At 38.0% G+C, this 21,849-nt stretch overlaps 1 protein-coding gene across 3 annotated transcripts; it reads left to right on the top strand.

Annotated features, from left to right (window-relative positions):
• Positions 1-717: 717 nt before the first annotated feature.
• LOC107812454 (uncharacterized) lies at positions 718-14,452 on the top strand. 3 transcript variants are annotated; one of them, XM_016637553.2, is made up of 6 exons: positions 718-1,058; positions 1,759-1,798; positions 2,092-2,166; positions 3,029-3,194; positions 13,139-13,412; positions 13,832-14,452. In XM_016637553.2, the coding sequence occupies exons 1-6, from the start codon at positions 1,005-1,007 to the stop codon at positions 14,021-14,023; spliced, it is 801 nt and encodes a 266-aa protein (XP_016493039.1). In that variant the 5' UTR covers positions 718-1,004; the 3' UTR covers positions 14,024-14,452. The 3 variants fall into 3 exon arrangements, with proteins under 3 accessions (XP_016493039.1, XP_016493040.1, XP_016493038.1); XM_016637552.2 differs by having other exon boundaries at positions 721-1,058; positions 2,083-2,166; XM_016637554.2 differs by lacking the exon at positions 2,092-2,166 and having other exon boundaries at positions 719-1,058.
• Positions 14,453-21,849: the final 7,397 nt, after the last annotated feature.

Genomic DNA, 21,849 nt, shown 5'->3' on the forward strand with positions numbered 1-21,849 from the left:
AAATGTCATGCAAGAGTCACTAATTAAAGTTAGAATACGATAATGTGGACTTGCATAGGATTTTGGCAAAACTCTCTAGACATTTTTACTATTTTAAAAATGATGATCAAAAGAACATGAAAGATGTCCAGAATAGAGATTCATCCCACTATTCTATGGTAGCATAAAACAAATTAAGCAAATACAAGAGAAATATAAATCATACGAGTGGAAAGATACTAATGGAGCTGGGACTCAAGAATAGAACTTATTAAAAGATTAGTATCCAACAAGAAAAATCTAAATTATACGAGAGGAAAGATATTCACTACCTTGTGGCTTGCTACTGAAGATCGTTGGAATACTTAGTGGCTTGCTACTCAAGATGTTAGAACTAATTTAGTTTTGATATGAGTAGTAGAATAGGTTTGGAAGTTGAGACTTTGGATATTAATTATTTGATCACTTGTAGCCATTTCCATAATCCCAAGACCCAAGAAAAAAACTTAATGCTTTGTTAGTTTTAAACTTAGTATATAAAATATATTTTTCATATATACGGTACGCTTCATTTTTTTTGGGTTTATTTTTATAATATTAAAATCTAACCCTATTATACGGTACGATTATAAGTTCACGGTTCGATTCGATCGATGTAATTGGTTTTTAAAGATCCACTTTACCACCGTACTCATATTCCAGTTTGAAGAATATGATGGGCCTCCGGGTCATAAACAGCTTCAATTTTCCAACCCATTACCCACGTCCATGGCGCGATACGTAAAAGTTCGTTGACACGCGTTGGCTCCAATCGAAGTTAACCCGTGCCGGTTATATCCTCCATTTTTCATAAGAAAGCTTCCAGATTAAACAATTCATTAGGGCTCGTCTCGGAAAAACGATTCGATTCTCAGAGAACTCATTAATTAAATCCGCTATCAATTTTGGTATCAATGAGTTTCTGAGAGCTTAGCATTTCAAATTATCTACTGCAAGATCTCCCTCGCATTTCACATTTACCTACAATGGACGAGTCTTACTCCAATCTTCCTACCAGCCATTTGATCGGCTCTGTCCCGGTTCGTAATCTTCACTCATGACTCTTTTGCGCTTAATTTTTTCTTACTTTATGTATCGATTGCTCTAATGGAGACATTGCTTTTTTTAGCATATTGTGATTTTAGGTCTTGCTTGTTATAGGCTTGATCCGTTTTTGCTCTATTAGCTATTATGAAGAAGTGCAAAACCAAGGAGAAAAAAAAGCAAAACTAGAACTTTTCTAGCTCTTTTCTTTGTAACTAGCAAGTCAATTTGTTAAATTTAGTTGTAACAAAATGTCATTTAGTTTGTGCATGCTTTAGCCGATAAGTTTATTTTTGTTTGGTATATTTGCAATCCTTAGCTTTATGATTTAAAAAGCAGCTTCAACATTTACATCTGATTGGATGAAAATGAATTCCAACACATGAATTTTCTAGTTATAGAGATACGATAGTTGGGATTTGATTTACATCTAAATACGGGAGGGATTTGACTCCCTTCTCTAGTGGCGTTTCAAATCCTTAAATTCCTTGATTAAGGTTTGAGTTCCTACTGGTTCAACTATGTAGAAACATTATTTTTGTTTATGCAATCCCTGGATTAAAATATCATCCATGAGATACAGACTTAGTTCAAATCAGCTTAAAAAGGTAAAATGTAATCATTATCCACGTGTAGTTAGTTTGCAGCTGCTTAGATGTTGGAGTTTTAGCTGAATAGATTGCTTGCATTGTGCAGGCCGTTGTCATTGAAGAAAAGAGCACCACTAACCCTCAAGGTACTTCACTATTTGTTGCATGGAGAGATCTAGGCTTATAGATCCATATGTTGTGCTTTCGAGTGTCATATGAAAGGAACCAAAGTAGAGGCTGACATAATGTGATTTAAGTTGATTTAAAATTGTCAAATCCATATTTTCGTAGGTAATATCCAAACAACTGCAAAGGATTTAAGCTTATGAATTTGAAAGAATACGGTCAAATCCGTCCTTTTAATAGGACCCTTAATATTTTCTACTGTTCTATCAGAGAGCCAACTTTTGCTAATCTAATAAATATGCAGCTCCTGCAGCAAATTTGCAAATATTTCCTCCAAATAATGGTGCCAGTACAGGGAACGGTTATCAAACTCTCGGAGGAACTAGTGGTATGCCTGTTATTTATAGATTTACCCCCTTTCCATGCATAGTGGCACGGTTGATATTGAGTATTGAGAAATTAGTTGTTGATAAAAAAGGTATTGAGAAACTAATATGATTTGCATCTCATAATAGTAGGTTTGGATGAGTACATTAGTTGGTAAGTGAAATATATATACAAATTTTATGATAAGAGAGCATTTCCTTTCTTTAGTTTGAAGTTCAATTCCTTTTTGTTCACGTTATTGTTGAGGTATTGGAATGTTTATATTAGTATTTCTTTCTAAAGAATGTGATGCATTTTATGATCCTTTGCTAAAGAAAGTGCACATTAAGTAGGATTGAGGGACTATGATGAAGGTGATCTAAGAAGATGGTATCATTGCAATAATAGTCTCTAATCTACTAATAAACAAAAAAGGGTCTCTGATCATGATGCTCTTCTATGTACAACACCAAGCTTATATTTTATGTGTGGTAGTCATGCTTTAGGATAGAACTATACTATGGGCAACTATTTAAGGAAGGGCAGTGTAGCGTCTAAAGCACCTCTATTTGGTAGTAGAATAATCTCCAATTGATTTTTCTCCTTCATTCTGCATTTGTCTTCCTCCTCTTCTATTTATTTGATTGTCTCTCTTCGATTTTTTCCTCCCAACTGGTGTTCACTGGCCTTCACTTGGTAAATCTACCTTTTATCCTGATGACTGCTCCAGATAAGCTTGGAGAACTTCGTTTTTGATTGATATACATGGAACGTAATTTTGTTAAGATTCACATCCTTCTATTCCCAACCAATTCATGTCATTCTAGAAGTAATACACAATGCAGCTACCACTATCTTGAATTGTAACCACCTACCTCATGCAGAGGCGAATGGGCAGCAATCAGCAAACACCTGGAAAGGAGTATTTAGTGTCTCATCTTATACACAGTATTTCAATGTAGATGAAGATATTGTCATGAACAGATTGATGAGTTCTTTGAATCCTCTTAGTGGAGATTTCTTCAGCAAGATTGATGCCTACCCTGATCTGTAAGTCCTGCATTATCAATTATGAATGTAGGAGGAACAACAAGTTTTGTCAGTTGGAAATACATAGACAATGTAGCTAGGTTTGAGAAATGCTGAACATCTATTGGCTTCATCAGATCCTTTTCTTTGATGTGATATTGACAAACCAATACAATCTAAAAAGTGCTTATTTTGTATCATCATTTTTGTGTTCTCTTTTTATGCTTTTTATTTGTGCCGTGGTTAGTCACGGTGCATGCAGCTAGTTATTCCTGTTAAGAAACTGAAAGAGATATCCATAAAAAGAAGGTGTTTGTTTGGTAGTTTAGTTCAAGCTGGCTAGATTTTCCTTTTTTTCTCTTTGATCTGATAAATAAGTAAATTTTATTTCACTAAATCTGCGTAACCTATAATATGAAAAGTAAAGATTCACAGTTTTCGGGTTGTGCAATGAGCTAATAGAGCCTAATTCTTTCCTATCTCATAAACATCTTCCAGCTTGTATCAGGAGGCTAACAATCATGTACACTTACTTAAGTCTAGGATAGAAACCAGTTTTCCTTCAAAGCACCTTTGGTTTCTTTTTCTCCAAATGATCCACCAAATGGAAGGGGGATGGTCTCTCAGAGTTTTATTTTGTTCCTCCTCTCCTCTTCTTTTCCAACAAAGGGTTCGTCCTTTGACAATTATGGTTGTGACCCATCTGACTTCATAAATGCGTAGAAACATATTCCACAATTGTGGAGTTACTGGGAAGTGCAAAAGAAGGTGATTTTTATTTTCAACTGCCTTTTCACACAGGTGAAATCTACTTCACATACTTGTACCCGTTTTCTGCAGGTTATTCTGAGTTAAGATAGCATCATATATTGCTGACCAGCTAAAGCAAACTCTATCATAGGTGGTGTGCAGGTCCTCCATGTCATCTTCTGTGGCCATATAATTAGCTGGCAAGTAGGAAAATTCAAACATTTATAGGCTGAGCTCATGAGAACTTATCACTGTTATGCATTTCCTAATTTAATGCATCAGTATCACCTCACACTCCTTGAAACATTCCAGCAATTGTAACAGCTGCACTAATCTTCCCACTTCCCAATAGTTTCAACTTTCCACAATGTCGCTTCCCGTCCTTGATTTCTATATTGATCAATTTCAGCCAACTCTTTTGTGCAACCGTAAACAGGTTAGGAAACATCGCTTTCAAAGGGGTATGTCCCAACCAAGCATCACAGCAAAAAAGAATTTTCTTACTATCACCTACCTTGAGATGCAGCATACTTGTGAAATCCTCCCACTAGCTTCTGGAATATTTTCACAATCCACAACCATGAGATGTGAAAGCTGTATTAGTACACCAAAAATTTTATCTTCCGAATTTGACCTCTACAACTTTTCAACAATTAATTGCCCTTTTGGATATATATCCATAACCACTTGAATAATGGACTTTTGTTTTGCACATGTAAGTTCTTGATTCCAAGTCCGCATACTCTCTTGCTTATAGTAATGAACTCCTTTTCACAAGTTACAAAGGAGTTCAGCCCCTGCTCCCATGCCACAAAAAATCTCCTCTCAATTTGTCTAGCTTCAACTCCACCTTTTTCTGGCTTTGAAATAAAGTCGTTGTATATGTGCATCGAGCACAATGTTAGTAGACACCCCTTACCCCCCCAGAAGAAAGCTATTGTTTTTGTTTCAGCTGGAAAACTTGTACTCATTAATTTCCACCAGCCCTTGCCATATTGCTTCCGATTCGTATTTAGCATCTCGTGGGAGTCCCAACTAAGTGGTTAGCTAACTTCCCGTAGTTCACCTAAACGATCAGCTAACACTTGAATACTTTGAACATCGTAACCGAGAGATATGACATTTTTCATATGCCATATGTAAACTTGAGAGAGCTTTAAACACATATAGTATTACCCTCAAATATGTTATGTGATCTTTCTTTTAAAAAAATTCAATCTATCATCAACATAAATTTTTGTGGTATCTGCACGCCTTCCCAAATATTGAAACCCCTAATCCAGCTCATTTGCATGTCTTTTCGTAGCAATAAACTAAGACCCTTCAACCCTTTTTATAAAAAGTCGTGAAAATCATTTGCTTGTGATGGTCTAGTGGTAAGAGGGCAACGTGTGATGTGTGGGTTAGACGCACGTCACAGGTTCGAACCTGCCACGGACGAAATCCTGATATTAAGTGGAGAAGGGTAGAGGGGCAGGTCCATTGTCAAAGGAGTTCCAAAATGTACGTTGGCCATCAGGAATTCATCCCAAGAAAAGAAAAACATCTTTTTCTGGAGCCTTATCTCCTGCATACTTGTTGATTATCACATACTTTCTCCTCCTCAAAAGGGTATGTAACTGAATGAAGTCTTCTTCTACAATTTTTTTGGAGTTTACCAGGTTGAAAACTAGGCCTCCAATTCCCTTATTCTTTATGTAGAGACATGAATAACTGAATCACTTTATTGGTACCCTCTGTATCTTCTACTAGGTTATCATCTACCACCATATCTTCAATTAAATCTGTGTAGATTAGTCATTTTGTGGAAGAATTTTCTGATTTATCTCCTTGCTTCAGCTAAAGCACTCAACTTTTCCTCTATGAAATTTCCTCACATTTGGCAGTTTCCTCCAATTCCATCTCTAACTCTGTATTTGGCACCATTTCACTATCTGTCAACTCCCTATTTTCCAATATATGTCCAGATTCGGCATTATCTACAAATATCTGATTTCTTCTTTTCCAATCTACCAGAAGTGTTAATATTCCATTCTCTCATACTAATCTTCAATATTTCAATTTATTGGGTCAAATTATAATATGATCTATGTCTTTCAAAAGACCCACACCACTTTTTCAACAACTCCATAAATCCATTAACTTCTAACCATATGTTCTCGAATTTGAATTATGAAGTTTTTCTTTCCACTCCTTATAATGAGGATTGTGGTCTGAAGAGTCTTAGGCAAGGTCGGTTGCCTGATATAGATTAAACTTTTAATCCCACTCAGATGAGAAGATTAAACTTCTAATCTCACTCAAATGAGAAGAGGACTTTCCTCGAAGCTTCTTTCGAGCTGCCCCTCTAGCCCATGTGAAACTACTGATACACTATGGCCCATGGATGTTCAACTAAGTCCGTTTCCTCAACAAATTCAGATTTTTTTTCTTAGACTTGGAATAACGCCCCTGAAAAAGTTATTCTATGCCTCAAAAAGGTTGTTCGTTATTGGCTCTGTTTTTCACTAATTTCGTTTCCTCAGCAAATTCAGATTTTTTTCCTTAGACTTGGAATAACGCCTCTGAAAATGGTATTCTATGCTTTAAAAAGGTTGTCTCTTATTGACTCTGTTTTTCACCTGTGTAACTTTTTTCATTAAAGTCTCCATAGACCACCCATGGTCTAGAGTAGACCAAACTCCTCTAACAGCAGCAACTTCGGAGCACAGTTCACTCTTTCCTTTCTTGTGTTTGGTCCATAAAGTCCAGTGAAAATCCAATAAAGTTGTTTGAATTATTCTTTTAACGAATCAGAGACAGCGATTACCCGTTATTACATCATTGAAAGACTAATACCTCTTGTCTCATATCAGAATCATGCCGCCCCTTGTACCATTAGCCTTAAACATACTAAAATGCCATCCATCAGGCCAAGAACTGTGGAATAACTCCATACTATCTTCTTCAATCGTTACTTCTTGCAAACACTAAGAATCAACTTTAAGTTTGACAATTGAAGATCATGCCTTTAATAGACTGAGACATATGCTTTTCTCTTGAGAAATGAACCCCTTCTCCCCTCTGTCCAACTTTAAGGTGTATTTGGCTTCTTCTCACCTTTTCTGATCGATCTTATTCAGATTTAATCATTTCCTCTTTCATATGTCTTTATTCCTTTATCCTTTCACTACATCTTACATATTTCTTGTTTCTTTATATAGTCATTTGCTTTGGGTTTCTTAGTTATCAGGATGATCGCCGAGTATCTTAAGCCTAGTATATAGTGACGAGAAAGGTGATCATATTTGTGACTAGGAATTCCTTGCTGTTTCATCCAGTTCAGTAGAGATAGAAAGGAAAGCTTTCTTCATGGCCAGAGAAAAGATTATTGAAGTAAGAGAAACGAGAGATGGTCTATCAGACTGGTTCAAGGCCATTAAAAGAAATAAGTGATACTCCAATAGGATTCATGTGGATAGGAAGAACTTGATAGAGATTTCTAAGGTGCTAAAATTAGCATCAACATGCACATGGATAATTTGTAAACGATAGAAAAGCCGGGGACATGGATATGCATACTTCATATATCAGAATTGTAACATTTATGAAAGGTAAGTGAGAAATGTATCGATGAATGGTAATAGGAAATCTATGGTCAGCATTCCAGTGATCAACGTGGATAAAGGATGGGCTGATTTAGCCAATATGATACAAGTACAGTCAATTGTTTGGTAGGGTTGCTTTGCCACAAGTCGAACAAAACATCCTTGCTTGGCGGAGGTACAAACATGGACAGATTCCAATTGGGAGGCACCGACATGAGTTAATATCAAGGAGATAAGCAAGGATTTCTTTTTGTTTGAGTTTCCATTAAGAAAGGAAGCTGAAAGAACTAAGTTCGGAGAAAGGTTGTTGAATTTTGGGTGGGGATATACATCTGGTTTGGCGGTCTCCCATGAACACATGTCAAGGTACGAATGGGGAACCACAATATTTGTGGATTAGACTTGTAGGCCTCGCTCTAGATCTTTGGTCGGATAACATTTTCAAAGTAGTAGGTGAAAAATGTGGTGGTCCCAGGATTGATAATGATGCAAAAAGTAGAGCACACTTGAAATGAGCTAGGATTTGTATCGACCATAGAGGAGTTATTCCTTCAAGAATGAATTTTTCTATTTAGCGTCTGATCTTCACGGTGCTGGTTTTGGTGGAAGCTGTGACGTGGGTAGAAAGAATAAGCAAAAAGCATGTATTCGGTAGCTAGAATTTGTCATATGGAGTTGTTTAGAAACAAAATGTGCAAAAGTCCTGAGGTGGAAAGTTCTAAAAATGACACGGCACTCACACACGTTTTCAAGAAAGGGGAACAACAACATACCCAGTATAATCCCACAAGTGGGGTTTGGGGAGGGTAGTATGTACGCAGACCTTACCCCTACCTGGCGAGGTAGAGAGGCTGTTTCCGATAGACCCTCGGCTTAAGAAAAGGTGAAAAGAGAAAGGAAGAAGACGAAGAAGAAAGAAAGAATAAGGGGACAAAGGACGATAAGGAAAAGGGGAAAACGACGTTTTCAAGAAAGGGGAGGAATTTGAATTTTAAATTGATGAGGCTATAAGGCAGAATAAACCAAATCGGGAGAGGTCTTTTAAACCCAAAAGAACGCAGGCCAAAATAATAAGGGACTAAAGACAAACAAAATAAAATACACACCAAAGCACCATAGACCCATGTCTATTTCAGACCGGATATTACACTTCAAAAATCGAAGCTTTAGAAGTCCCACTTTTGGTTGAAGTCGAAGCTTCGAGACAAATACACCAAAAGGCTTCAAAAGTTTCCCTCTAATCCCGACATGCAGAATGCAAATGAAAGTGTTAGGAGGGTGAAGGTGAAAATGTTGCTTTAGTAAATTTAAGAGAGCTAAATCTGTAAGAAACCTCATGTTGCTACACTCCTGGCTAGGCGCACTCTCATCGATCCACCACAAAGGTTAATGACGTATTCGACCGAGTTTGGGGTGTCAGAACATCAACCGGATCTGAAACCGAATCCTAAAGTGACTTCGGAACAGGTTCTAGAGCTTCGATCGAAAACCTTTCCTATCTAGTGTCAGCTGATCCTTCAACGTCTGCACCAACTAAATCGGAAGCTTAATTCGAAAGATGAGAGTAGGCTCGAGGAGGATCGAAAGACTGATTCTCGGTCCCCTTAAGTTAGAAAGCTGCCCTTTCTTTAATAATATAAGGTAAGCTTTGAAAAGTAAACTCGTAGGGGTCGGGACCCCCACAAAGGGATTCCGATTCGATTTAGCTTTCTTTTAGTTGCTATATCTTTATTTTGAAGAAATGGTCCTACCAATGACAAATACAGAGGTAGGCATGTCGGTCAAGGCTCCAATTCCGATGGTCTACGAAGATTTATCGTCTTAGTCTATGGTGGACTAACCTTTATACATACTAATGCTGCCTTGGATTGAAGGGGAAAATCAGGGGAGGGCCAACAAGCAATCTCCATCAAAGTGGGTTAAAAGGAATATGTTGAAATTATGTAAGTAGCTGAGTGTTCGTATTAATGAGTTTGAGGATGAGGCTCAAGATCTCATTTTCAGAATTGAGAAAAGCATGATTACAATCAAATTCGAGAAGCAAGCACTAAGTCAATACAATATAGGTCAGAGAGCTGAAATTTTGGAACTTATAGAGTTTGGCATAATTTATGCGGAAAGTAACAAAAATGACAAGAGCATAGAGGAGGAAGAACCTAGATGAAAGAAAATAAAATTGAAGATTTTGATCTAAAATGTTAGAGGGCTTAACCACAAGGATAATTTAAACTTGATGAAGATACATATCTAAAAATAGGCTACAGATATCTATTGTTTTCAAGAAACAAAGGTAAATAAATCCTCACCCACTTTAATTAGACAATTTGGGAGTAGGTGGGCAGATTGGTGGAGGTCGAAAGCGGAGGGATTCTAGTAATGCGAGACCAACGATTATGGGTCTGTAAGGAAAATTTTTGGAAGCCACTTGTTACAATTTTCTTTGAGGATATGAACTCTGAATTCAGAAAGGCTATCATGGAGTATATTGTCCATGTAATAGTAATAGGAGGAAAGGATTATGGTGGGAATTGACAACTATAAGGGGTTTAGGAAATTGGCCTAGGGTTATAGTTTGGATATTAATGTTGTGCGCTTTTTGAAAGAAAAGAAATATAGTCACTACGGCAATGAAAGCATTTTCAAAAATTATTGAAGATCTTGAAGGGATGGATTTGTCACTTCAGAGATGTTAATGTACATGGTTTAGAGGAGATAATGATTCTGCATAGTCAAGGATGGGTAGAGTTCTAATTTCCAGCGAATTGGATGATGCTTTTAAAAAGATAAAACTCAAGGTACTTCCAAGAGCTTCTTTGGATCGCTTCCCAATTCTACTGGAATGTGGTGACTGGAGTAAGTCAAAATCTCACTTCAAATTCAAAAACATGTGGCTACATGCTACTGGTTATGTAGAATTGGTCGACGAATGGTGAAAATAATATGATATTAGGGGAGACCTGATTTGCTTCTTGCTAAAAAGTTGAAGAATTGGTCGACGAATGGTGGAAATAATATGATATTAGGGGAGACTTGATTTGCTTCTTGCTAAAAAGTTGAAGATGTTGAGGCAAGATATCAAGAAATGGAAATGTTTGTGGCAGATTGGAAGGCAGGAGGAAATATCTGCTAACTGAGCCGGAAGCACTAGACCATCAGAGTCGGTCATCAATGTTGGATGCAAAAATGATGTGCGGAAGAAATGAAATACTTAAGCAGTTTGAGGAGGTTGCAAGGGTAGAAGAGATGTCGTGGAGGCAAAAGTTAAGGTGTTTACTGATAAAGCAGGGTTGACGAGAAACACAAAGTATTTTCATATATTGGCAAACGCTTAAAGAAATAATAATATTTGAGAAGCTGGAAATAACAAAGGAGATGGCTCAAACAGATCAAAAAACACGTTTTGAATTTCTATGAGAAGCTCTTCCGATATAAAGAAAAGTGGATAAGTGGAGACATGCCTGGGAAGATGGCAATATAAAGATGTTCTGTATAAGAGATAGAATGGCTTCATAGGCCATTCACTGGAGATGGGGTAATTCTACCGGAGACGAAGCTCTCAAAACTGAGTTTCAGTGGCGGAGAGAAAGAGTGGTGAGATTTCTTGCCTTTCTCGGCTATTGTTCAAAGCTTGCTAGTTTTTTTTTTGGTTATGGTAAAAAGAAACTGAGCCTGGTAACGACAACAACAACAACGACCCAGTAAAATCTCACAAAGTGGGGTCTGGGAAGGGTAGTGTGTACGCAGACCTTACCCCTACTCCGATGGGGCAGAGGATGTTTCCGATAGACCCTCGGCTCAGGAAGACGGAAATGAAACAAGAAGAGACAATATATCCGTATCTTTAATAGATACCATAGAAATAGTACAACATGATAAAAACCATAAAATAGATGGTATGCAATAACAATAACCAGTAATCAAGGCCCGGAGCTATGAAAAAAAAAAGGATAGTGTGGACACAACAATAACCGCTAGCCGTCTAAGAACAACCCTATCAAACCAGCCTCACCCCCAGTATGAAGTAGAAAAAGCTCGACTACTCCCTGGCCTACAACCCTAATGCTCGACCTCCGGACCTTACTTCCAATGGCCATGTCCTCGGAAATCTGCAGTCGTTCCATATCCTGCCTGATCACCTCTCCCCAATACTTTTTATGCCGGCTTTTACCTCTTTTCGTACCCACCAAAGCCAACCACTCACACCTCCTCATCGGAGCATCAAGGCTTCTCCTCCGCACATGCCCGAACCATCTGAGCCTTGCTTCCCGCATCTTGTCATCCACAGGGGCCACGCCCACCTTCTCCCGAATATATTCATTCCTAATCTTATCCATCCTGGTGTGCCCGCACATCCACCTCAACATCCTCATCTCTGCTACCTTCATCTTCTGGATATGAGAGTTCTTAATCGGCCAACACTCTGCCCCATACAACATGGCCGGTCTAACCGCCGCTCTATAAAATTTATCTTTGAGTATCGGTGGCACTTTCTTGTCACATAGGACTCCAGATGCTAGCCTCCATTTCATCCACCCCATCCCTTACGGCGAGTGACGTCCTCGTTGATCTCTACGAGATCTTGTGTATTCAAAAATGATATCCCTCCTATCCAAAAAGAATGACTACATTTAGAGTACGAGGGATAAACCATCTAATTTTATATCCCAATTTAGAGATTGAACTTTTTAACTTTTAAAAATAAGTTTAATTAGTCAAAAACTACTTAGAAGTACTATAAATCACGATATTCATAATAAAAAATATTTGGAAAGTGTCTTATAAAAGGCTAGTAATATTTACAATTGTTCAGCTCTCCAAAATTGTAATATTGTAGAAAATGAAACAGGTGGAGTTCTACTTTTCTACATGAACTGTGGTTCCAATCTTGAAGGGAAGTTTATAATCGTTCTACTACTGTGTTAATATATATTATTATTTCCCCTGCACTGCATATTTGTTAAGTGCCTTTTATTTCAAGAAAGTGAGTTCATGAGAAGTTAGATATAGTTCGATTACTCTTATTTGGGAATAAATAACAATAACCTTCTTGGTTTTCTATTTATGATGAAAGCTTCTATTTACTGGGATTCCAATTGCTGGAAGTTTTACTTCCCTTTTCTTTTTTTGGTTATGTTTTCATATATGCATTACATATATATACAAGGCGTGGTGCTGTGAATTGGAGTATCGAATTTTGTATTTTTCTGTTTTAAATGTTTCTATTGAATCATTTGTGTTTTAATTTTCATGTCTAATCCAGGTGTCTACTATCCAATTATTAGTTTTTTTTTCCAATTGTAAAGTTCTTTGTACCTCCCTCTTCTGATTTAGAAATTTGTAGCTCCGAGTATTAGAGTATGTTAGTTGCTGTAATGTGCTGGAGAACCACAATGTAATAATGTGAAGGATCAAGCTGAAATGGTATTGAGTCAATATAGAACGACTCAAGTTGTCAGCCAACCAGTCTGATAATATCGTGCGCATAAGCAATTGTAACGTTGTATAACCTGTTTCTAATCCGTCTGATATGATAACGTCGGTGGATTTGGTGCTCTTTATAGCTTTCCCAGTCTTTCTGCTGCTTCTTTGATATTAATCTTTTCCCTCATTTTTGTGTATCGCCTTCAGTTATGGGCTTGTCTGGGTGTCTGCTACTTTGATATTTGTCATTTCTTCCCTGGGAAATTGTGCTACTTACCTGATGCATAAAAGAAGTGATAGCAGCAGTTCTTGGTCATTTGATGTCAACTATGTGAACGTCGCGGCAGGCTCAGTTTATGGTTATGCACTGCTTGTGCCACTGGGGTTCTATTTCTTGCTTCAGTACTTGGGTTCTAGTGCTAGCCTCATACGCTTCTGGTGCTTGTGGGGATATTCCCTCTTTGTTTTGACTTTGAGCTCCGTAAGTACTTCTAACATTGCTCTATCTTTTGTCTAGATTATGACATATGCCATTAGTACCTGAATGTCTGATGTAATAGTAATGGATTTCTCTTAGTACCTCTATGGTTGAGAAGCTTATGGTTTTCTTTAAGTCTAGCTATGTGTTTAAAGCAGCATAGAGCTAAAGCATGTTCATAGTAGCTTAATACTCCATCAAACAATAATGTAGAAGTTACGAATCTTTCACATGTGAGGCACCTGTAGCCCATAAACATGACAATGCATGGACAGAATTGACACCGTATGGTTTGCATATTGCAGTTTGATGTAATCTTTTGATCATCCATTGGAGATTACTTCTACTCTTCGGAAACTTGATTGGTTTAGTTCGTCTTTCTAGTAACTTTGTTGACAAGATACTTTTGTTCTGTGTCTCAGTTTCTGTTGGTAATCCCGATCGAGTTTCTTAGGTGGACAATCACAATACTGGCTGGTGCTGCTTCAGCTAGCTTCGTTGCTGCAAATCTCAAAATGTATATACAGTCAAATGATCTCACGATTGTATTGGTTGCTGCTTTTGTCCTGCAAATGGGCCTGACAATCTTCATCAAGATGTGGTTTTTCTCTTAAGACTTGGTTTTGTAGGTAAATTGTAGCTCAAGTTGCTCTTCTCAAGGCGGCAAGTAGTTTTGAGTTTTATTTTTCTTGCACAATTTCCCCACTTTTCTGGTTCGGGATACAATTACAGTGGTTTGTATAGCTGTGAAGCAAAAGAGTATTGGGAAGTCTAACAGAAAAATTGCAGAGAAGTGTCTAAATACTGTCAACAAAGTCCATTGTTGTTCGTGTTGCTTGTTGATTGGTGCTTGAAGAACGTATGCTTCTGGTCTGTAAGTTTAGTTGACTTGTGAGCACAAGATGTAAAAACAATTTCTGTTTCATCATGATCTTTTTTGGAGTTCTATATTTGCAGATCCTTGTACATATAAATCACTTATGTTATTCATTTCCATCCTAATGGCAGTGGTTGAGCAGAAAGCAAAGGATAATTGTACACTATATTCCTGTTTCCGACATCGTTGAAATTTCATATTTGTGAGGCGGATGAATCTAGATTTCTACTTAGACTTCGGCCTTTGATTTTGCTAAGATGTAAATGTCATTGAACTCGCCGCTTTGTTTTGTTTGCTCATTTTCTTATCCTTTTGATCACCTTGTTAACACAAACACACACACACACTCATACACACACACAGACCCCTCGAGATTGATTTCTTTAAAAAGTGAGAGTTCCTCAATTTCGAGGAGAAGTGCTTTAATTCATTTCATTAGAGAAACCTGACTTCTGAATATTTTAGAACAAGTAGTTTGTGTTTTAGCTTTTTGTAAGATACTCTTCAACCAGAAGGGGACACCTTTTATAAGAAACTTCTCTCACATTCGCTTGCGCACAAAATAAATATAACACTTTTAATAGCCAAGATTATAAGTTTCTAAATGTCATAAGTAATTGTTTGCATCAGTTTTCTTCTCGTTTCTTCTATTTTCTTCGTACCAAACACTTTGTGTGCGTTTAAGAAAATTATGGAAAATATTTGTGGTAAAAATTTTTGGTAATCATTTTGGATTTTTTTTCTTTGTATTTTCATAGTATTGGCATGAGATGAGTTTAAATGGATTAACGTGATCAGGTTTAGATAGTCGGTCCTAACTTATTTGGGATTGGAGTGCAGTTGTATTTTGAAAATTCTTAGTGTTTCCGTAGGTATAAAGATAGGTGATGTATAATATCTTACTAGGTAGATGGAAATAGTGTTCCGGTGATATTCTTTTAGTTTAAAGATTGACAATAATGCTCAATTGTACCAAGTGATATGTAGAGATTTAAGATATTTGTAAACGAATGTGACTTACGTTCATAACGTAGAAGCTTATTCTCCTCTTTTTCTTAGAAATACTTTTAGGAACTTCAGAATATCCAAAAGAGATGAACCTACTTTTTCACTGCTTTATAAAAGTTGCCTAGTCCTGGAGTCGAAATGAATACTACCTTTGCTCTTTTCAAGGTTGGTCTTAGTTTTTGGTTTTTGTTTTTGTTGGCCTTTGGCTTGGATTTGGAAATAAGGTGATCACTGTATAAAGTACTCTCTTTTGTCCCCTTGTTTTGGAGTGTTTATAGAAAGTTATTCTTCAATTGAGATTTGCCATCTTTCTTTCAGTAGAGTAGTATTTTAATTGAACTTCTTAGTACACAATAAAGATAGGGACATTGGCATAACTGTAGCTCTAAATAAATTGGCACTCATTCATCCTCCAGAGGAGAGTAGATGCGAAGGTTCGAATCAAAGATCTTTGTGAGATAGCCCGGGCATCATAGCATGTCAGGAATAAAGGGACATAAATATAATCATTCCTTTGGTTGAGGCCTATAACATCCTTATCCTTTCAATTTTTTGATTCATGTGTCTATATATTATCACCGTTGAAATATTTTTAAAATGATTTTATCAATTTGACTAGTTGTTCTATCGACCCAAAGTGAATTCTAGGGGAAGGGCAAAGCAAACCCTGCAGTAGGCAGACGTTCATTGTTGGAACATGTTCAAACTTGACTGAAGTAAATAAATTAGTTTTGCAACCTGTGGCCAAGAAAAAATTCGGCCAGTGACAACGGTTGCAAAATTAAGCCTCCCCGTTAGAATTTTTCATTATTCGGCTCATAACGAATATAAATTCTATACTTTTAAATTTTAATTTATAGTAGCATTTTGAAAAATTTACACCCTATACCTAACTTATATACTATATTTATCTTAAATAAATACACTTTAGCAAATACCCTCTCTAAGGAGATTTCTAACCCTATCTTGAATACGTCCCTCGTCTCTCTTCCTAGAGATTTCACTCCTCTCCAACTTCGTTGACTTTGAGCCCGTCAATGACCTGGCCACCGCAGCTGACAATTCCTCCATTTTTACTTCCTCTAAACAACCGATTCATGTCCCCGATCCATTTGAATCTCCAGTTTCTCTTCTGAAGTTAATGGGACATTAGATGGACCACAATGGAGAACACGAAATGAGGGTCAAAATCCCCTAGGAACATCCAAAACCAAATCCAAAGTCCGAACATACAAAAAAGTTCAAAATTATCATACGACCCTTTAGGAACCATCAAATCACCAATCTGAGGTCGTTTACACAAAAGTTAAACCTTGGCCAACTCTTCCAACTTAAGGCTTTCAAATTAAATCTAAGTATTCCAAATCATTCCCAAACCCATGAAAATCAAATCACCCATCCCCGTAAGTTATAGAACATCAAATAGATATACGAGAAATATCAATTAGGGGTACGCGGTTCTAATACTCAAAATGACTAGTCGGGTCGTTACATTCTTCACCTCTTAAATAAATTTTCGTTTTCGAACGAGCTTAAAAATGTACCTGAACTTCCGAAAAGAAACGGATATATGCTTTGCATATCTGACTCGATCTCCCAAGTAGCCTCCTCGCTCGGTTGGCCTCTCGAAAGCACCTTCACTGATGCAATCTCCTTAGACATGAACTTCTGAACCTGTCTATCCAAAATTGCCATCAGCTCTTCTTCATCAGGCAAATTCTTATCCAATTGCACCGTGGTACCGTCCAAAACATGTGACTTATCTTCCCAATACTTTCGGAGCATAGAAACATGAATTATCGGATGCACTCCCGAAAGACGAGGAGGCAAAGCAAGTCTATGAGCAACCTCGCCAACTCTCTCCAACACCTCAAATAGACTAATAAACCTCGAGCTCAACTTGCCTTTCTTCCCAAACCTCATTACGCCCTTCATAGGAGAAACTTTAAGAAGAACCCTCTTACCTTCCACAAATGCCACACGTGAACCTTCTTGTCTGCATAATTCTTCTGCCTGGACTGAGGTGTGCGAAGCCTCTCATGAATTAATTTCACATTCTCCAAAGTATCACGGACCAAGTATGTACCCTCACCAAGCTCAACCAGCCAGAAAACGACATTGCCTGCCATATAAGGCCTGATCTGGATCCATCTAAATATTGGACTGGCAGCTGCTATAGTAAGAAAACTCCGCCAATGGTTGGAATTGATCCCAATGGCCTCCAAAATCAATAATGCATTCCCTCAACATATCCTTAATAATTTGAATGGTTCGCTCAAACATCTATCTGTCTGCGGGTAAAATGCAGTACTAAGCTCCACTCGTGTGCCCAATTCATACTGAACGGGCCTCCACAAGTGTGATGTGAACTGCGTGTGGCGGTCTGAAATGATAGAGATGGGCACACCATGCAAGCGAACAATATCTCTGATGTAGATCTGAGCCAACTTCTATGAAGTGTTAGAAGTCATAACCGGAATGAAATGCGCTAACACCTTCCGCTGAGCTGATAGCCTACTAGGAGGACTGTCAACCTGTCTGTCGGGACATGCGGGCATGAAACCCAGCGTCCCCAAGCAAAAGGGATGTCGGTATGAATAAAGTACCCCATGTAAGGTAGGAAATCATAAATAAGAACAGTAATGCAAAGAGGGATAGAGAAGATACAATCTATAACATCTGAGTGCCTCTGAGGGTGACTGACATGAAATGCATGATACATATATATGTGCATATACTTTTAAAAACATACACCTCTGTGGGAATCATCATCATCATATTGTACCCGGCCTCGAAGAGGACTCGGTAAAAACATACCCGGCTATCATAAGGCTCGGTAGAATCGTACCTGGCCACGTGGAGCTCGTTAAAACCCAATTGATCAGTGGTTGCACAAGAGGTGTCGTACCCGACCGACTATAGTGCTGCTTAGTAGAGTAAAATAGATACATATATAATGCATGCTGGACTTATGGAATCACGTTCTAAACCTTTCGGAGTGACATAAGGTCGTTGCACTTTCGATTAATGTTATGGACATCATACCATAAATATGAACCTCAATAGAATTCAAGCATTATAAATACATGCTTAGAATAACTTTATAAGGAAAGAACAACATGGACAACCTTAGTTAATAGGAGTAGATCCGTTATGAAATAGCATACCGTTTACGTTCATTTCACTTTAGATCATGTCAAAAGAAAGAAAGAAGTGCCTTAACATACCTTTTCAAGGTTCTCTCCAATCGTTAACCAAGCTCAATATGATCTTCTTACGTCTACAATGAGTAAACCGACTTTGTCATCATCATATAAGCGTTGTAACTCTCATATTTCAAAACCAATATTCTACAAGAAAATGGATAACACCTCCCCTATATTTCCTACATCCCATAAGTTACTAAAAGTCAACAAACAGCCCAAACAACAACCAATAGCTATATGGAACACAACCAGCACAATAACACGTCGAGTGGCAAGCTCGGTTCATGTCTAATAACACTATATTTTGAACCCTTTCCCTCTTATTTATATTCAGGAAAATGTTGATAATAACAAAACAATATACTCAGGTTATTCCATAAATTTTTCATCTATAAAACACTGCAAGAACACCTCCCAAAACAGTCCAATAATCAACAACATTACTAACAAGCATTTCGATCGATATCTCACAAGTTCTAGCTTTAACGACACGTAACTTGGATAAAATCAAATACATGTAGAGTAAGATGTTCCTTACCTTCAAACATATGGAACAACTCGAGTTTGATATTACTTTACCACAAAGTATCCTTCCAATGCAACCACAAGAACAAGGAAGAGAAACTAGCAAGCACTTAGGGTTTCTCGGTACTAGAATCACTTTGAAATACTTGAAATCACTTAGGGTTGATATGAAACACTTTGGAGAGTATTTTAAAGAATATATACCACCTAAAACAACCCCCCACACGATCTGGAACCACACCAAAATCAGCAATCACAAGAAGAACAAGAAACTCACTAGCACGACGGGATTTTCTAGCATTTGATTCATGTTTTTATCTTTGATTTTCACTCTAGAATCATGGAGACTGCTTTGAGAGTGTTTTTGGAGAGTATAAGGTCTGGTTGGTTCGAAGCAATGAACCGAAATGAGCTTTGCCCCGATCTTTAAAGGTTGGAGAGTCATCCACCGCCAAAGTGGGTCCCATTGGAAGCTGCTTGCGCGGTCTCGCACAAATGCGAATATCTCTCTACTACGATATCGTATCGATGAACGTTTAATGAATTGGAAACTAGACTCATGGATATTTAATTTGATATGTGGATCACCCCGTAATTCTTAATATATTGAGAGAAAAGCTCTGCTACATTTGACCTAAGTTTCAGCACATTTATGAATGTAACTTGTGATGACCTTTCCCAACTTTTGTTCCACGACTCACTTGACTTCAAAACGTAACACATGATTATCATATGACTAAAATAACTCATAACATAACCTCCTTATCATGTTAAGCACCCTAGTCTCACCCCAAAAGTACATGTTATAACATTCCCAATTCGTCGACTTTCTATGAAACTTATTTTCTACAATTCGTTTAGATTCTAAGCCTTCCAACCCTCTTGGAACTTGTTATTCATGATGTTAACTATTTTTAACCTCCAAGGTAGCATGATTAACTTAATTTATGTACATTCAAAGATTATCTCATTTCTGAGCTTACATCAATTGACTTACTATGTACTTTTACGTACGAAAACATGGGGTATAACATAATTTTTCTCATGGGGCTTTGGCTCTCGTGATGCATAAGCGATCACTCTACCCTCCTGCATCAACATCAATCCAAAACCAACGTGTGAATCATCATAATACACAGTGTACGTCCCAAAATCTGTGTGCAACACCAACACTAGAGCTAAAGTCAAAGCGATTTTAAGCTTTTAAAAGCTCACCTAACACTCATCAAACCATCTGAACTAAGCGCCCTTCTGAGTCAGCTTAGTCAATGGGGCTGTTATGGATGATAATCCCTCCACAAAGCGATGATAGTTGCCTTCCAAACCCAAGAAACTCATGATCTATATAGCTATAGTAGGTTCCAGTTTTGAACTCGATCTTCTTGTGATCAACTTTTATACTATCACTTGACATAACATGACCCAGGAATGCAATTGAATCCAACCAGAACTCACATTTTGAGAACTTAGCATAATGCTCCTGATCCTTCAAAGTCCGAAGTACTACTCTTAAGTGCTTCTCATGCTCCTCCCTACTACGAGAGTAAACCAAGATGTCATTAATAAAAACAATCACAAAAGAATCCAATTAAGGCTTGAACACTCTGTTAATCAAATCTATGAATGTCGCTAGAGTATTAGTCAAACCAAATGACATCACCAAGAACTCATAATGAACATACCGCATCCTGAAAGCCATCTTAGGGATATTCGAAGCCCTAATCTTTAACTGATGGTAATCCGATCTCAAGTCAATCTTAGAGAACACCATAACACTCTGAAACTGATCAAACAAATCATCAAGGCAATGTATACTTGTTCTTGATCAGCGGTTCGAGTCCGCTTATCTCCAACTCGTGAACTTAGCCGATACAAAGCAATAGCGGTCCCGAATTCAAGTTGATTCTATTTCGACTCTTCCTCAGAGAAAGACGATCAAAACACCAATAGGCATTAAATGAAAGAAAGAACTAAATACTATATTTCACTTTGAGGTGTTCTTGGTCTTGTTTAATAGATGTCGAGTGCCGCTTTTCCCCGTCCGACCTGGTATAGTAGATGCTATCACACATACAATCATACTCAATTCGATGGAATTGTTTGATCTTAAAGGGGATCTTCTATAATTTCGAGCGTGCAAAGGCGCAAGTCGAGCAAGGTATCTGAACTGAAATGTAAAAAAGCTGAGCCGACCAGAAGAAGCAAGGCTTAGATTACCAGATCCTGGACACAATCTTCCTAGAGATGGAGAGCCCCTTGCCTCGCCTTTTTGCACCTATCCTTCTTGCAGAATGAGAGGCCATATTCAGAGGGAGTGTCGTGCATCCCGTCAGGGTGCAGGCAGGGGCACAGCTAAGTCATCCAGCCCTACAAACGCTACATCTTCAGCACCCCCTCCAGCTCGAGGATCTCCAGCACCCATAGGGCGTGGTGCAGCTTGGGGTGGTGCACAGAGTTCGGGAGGACCCAGCCGATTCTGTGTTATGAGTGGTCGACAGAGTGCAGAGGCTTCCCCAGATGTCGTCACAGGTATATTGACTATTCAATCTCATGATGTGTATGCCCTTATTGATCCCGGATATTCTTTGTCCTATGTTACTTCTTATGTTGCTACGAGCTTCGGGATAGAACCAAAACAGCTTCATGAGCCGTTCTCTGTATCTACTCCGGTTGGCGAGTCTATTATGGCAGCATGGGTTTATAGGGATTGTGTTGTCACGGTGCGTGGTCGGGATACCATGGCCAATCTTATTGAACTAGGGATGATTGATTTTGACGTAATAATGTGAATGGATTGGCTTTATTCATGTTTTGCCAAACTCGA

The sequence above is a fragment of the Nicotiana tabacum genome, chromosome 4, assembly GCF_000715075.1.
Source record: "Nicotiana tabacum cultivar K326 chromosome 4, ASM71507v2, whole genome shotgun sequence".
Classification (NCBI taxonomy): domain Eukaryota; kingdom Viridiplantae; phylum Streptophyta; class Magnoliopsida; order Solanales; family Solanaceae; genus Nicotiana; species Nicotiana tabacum.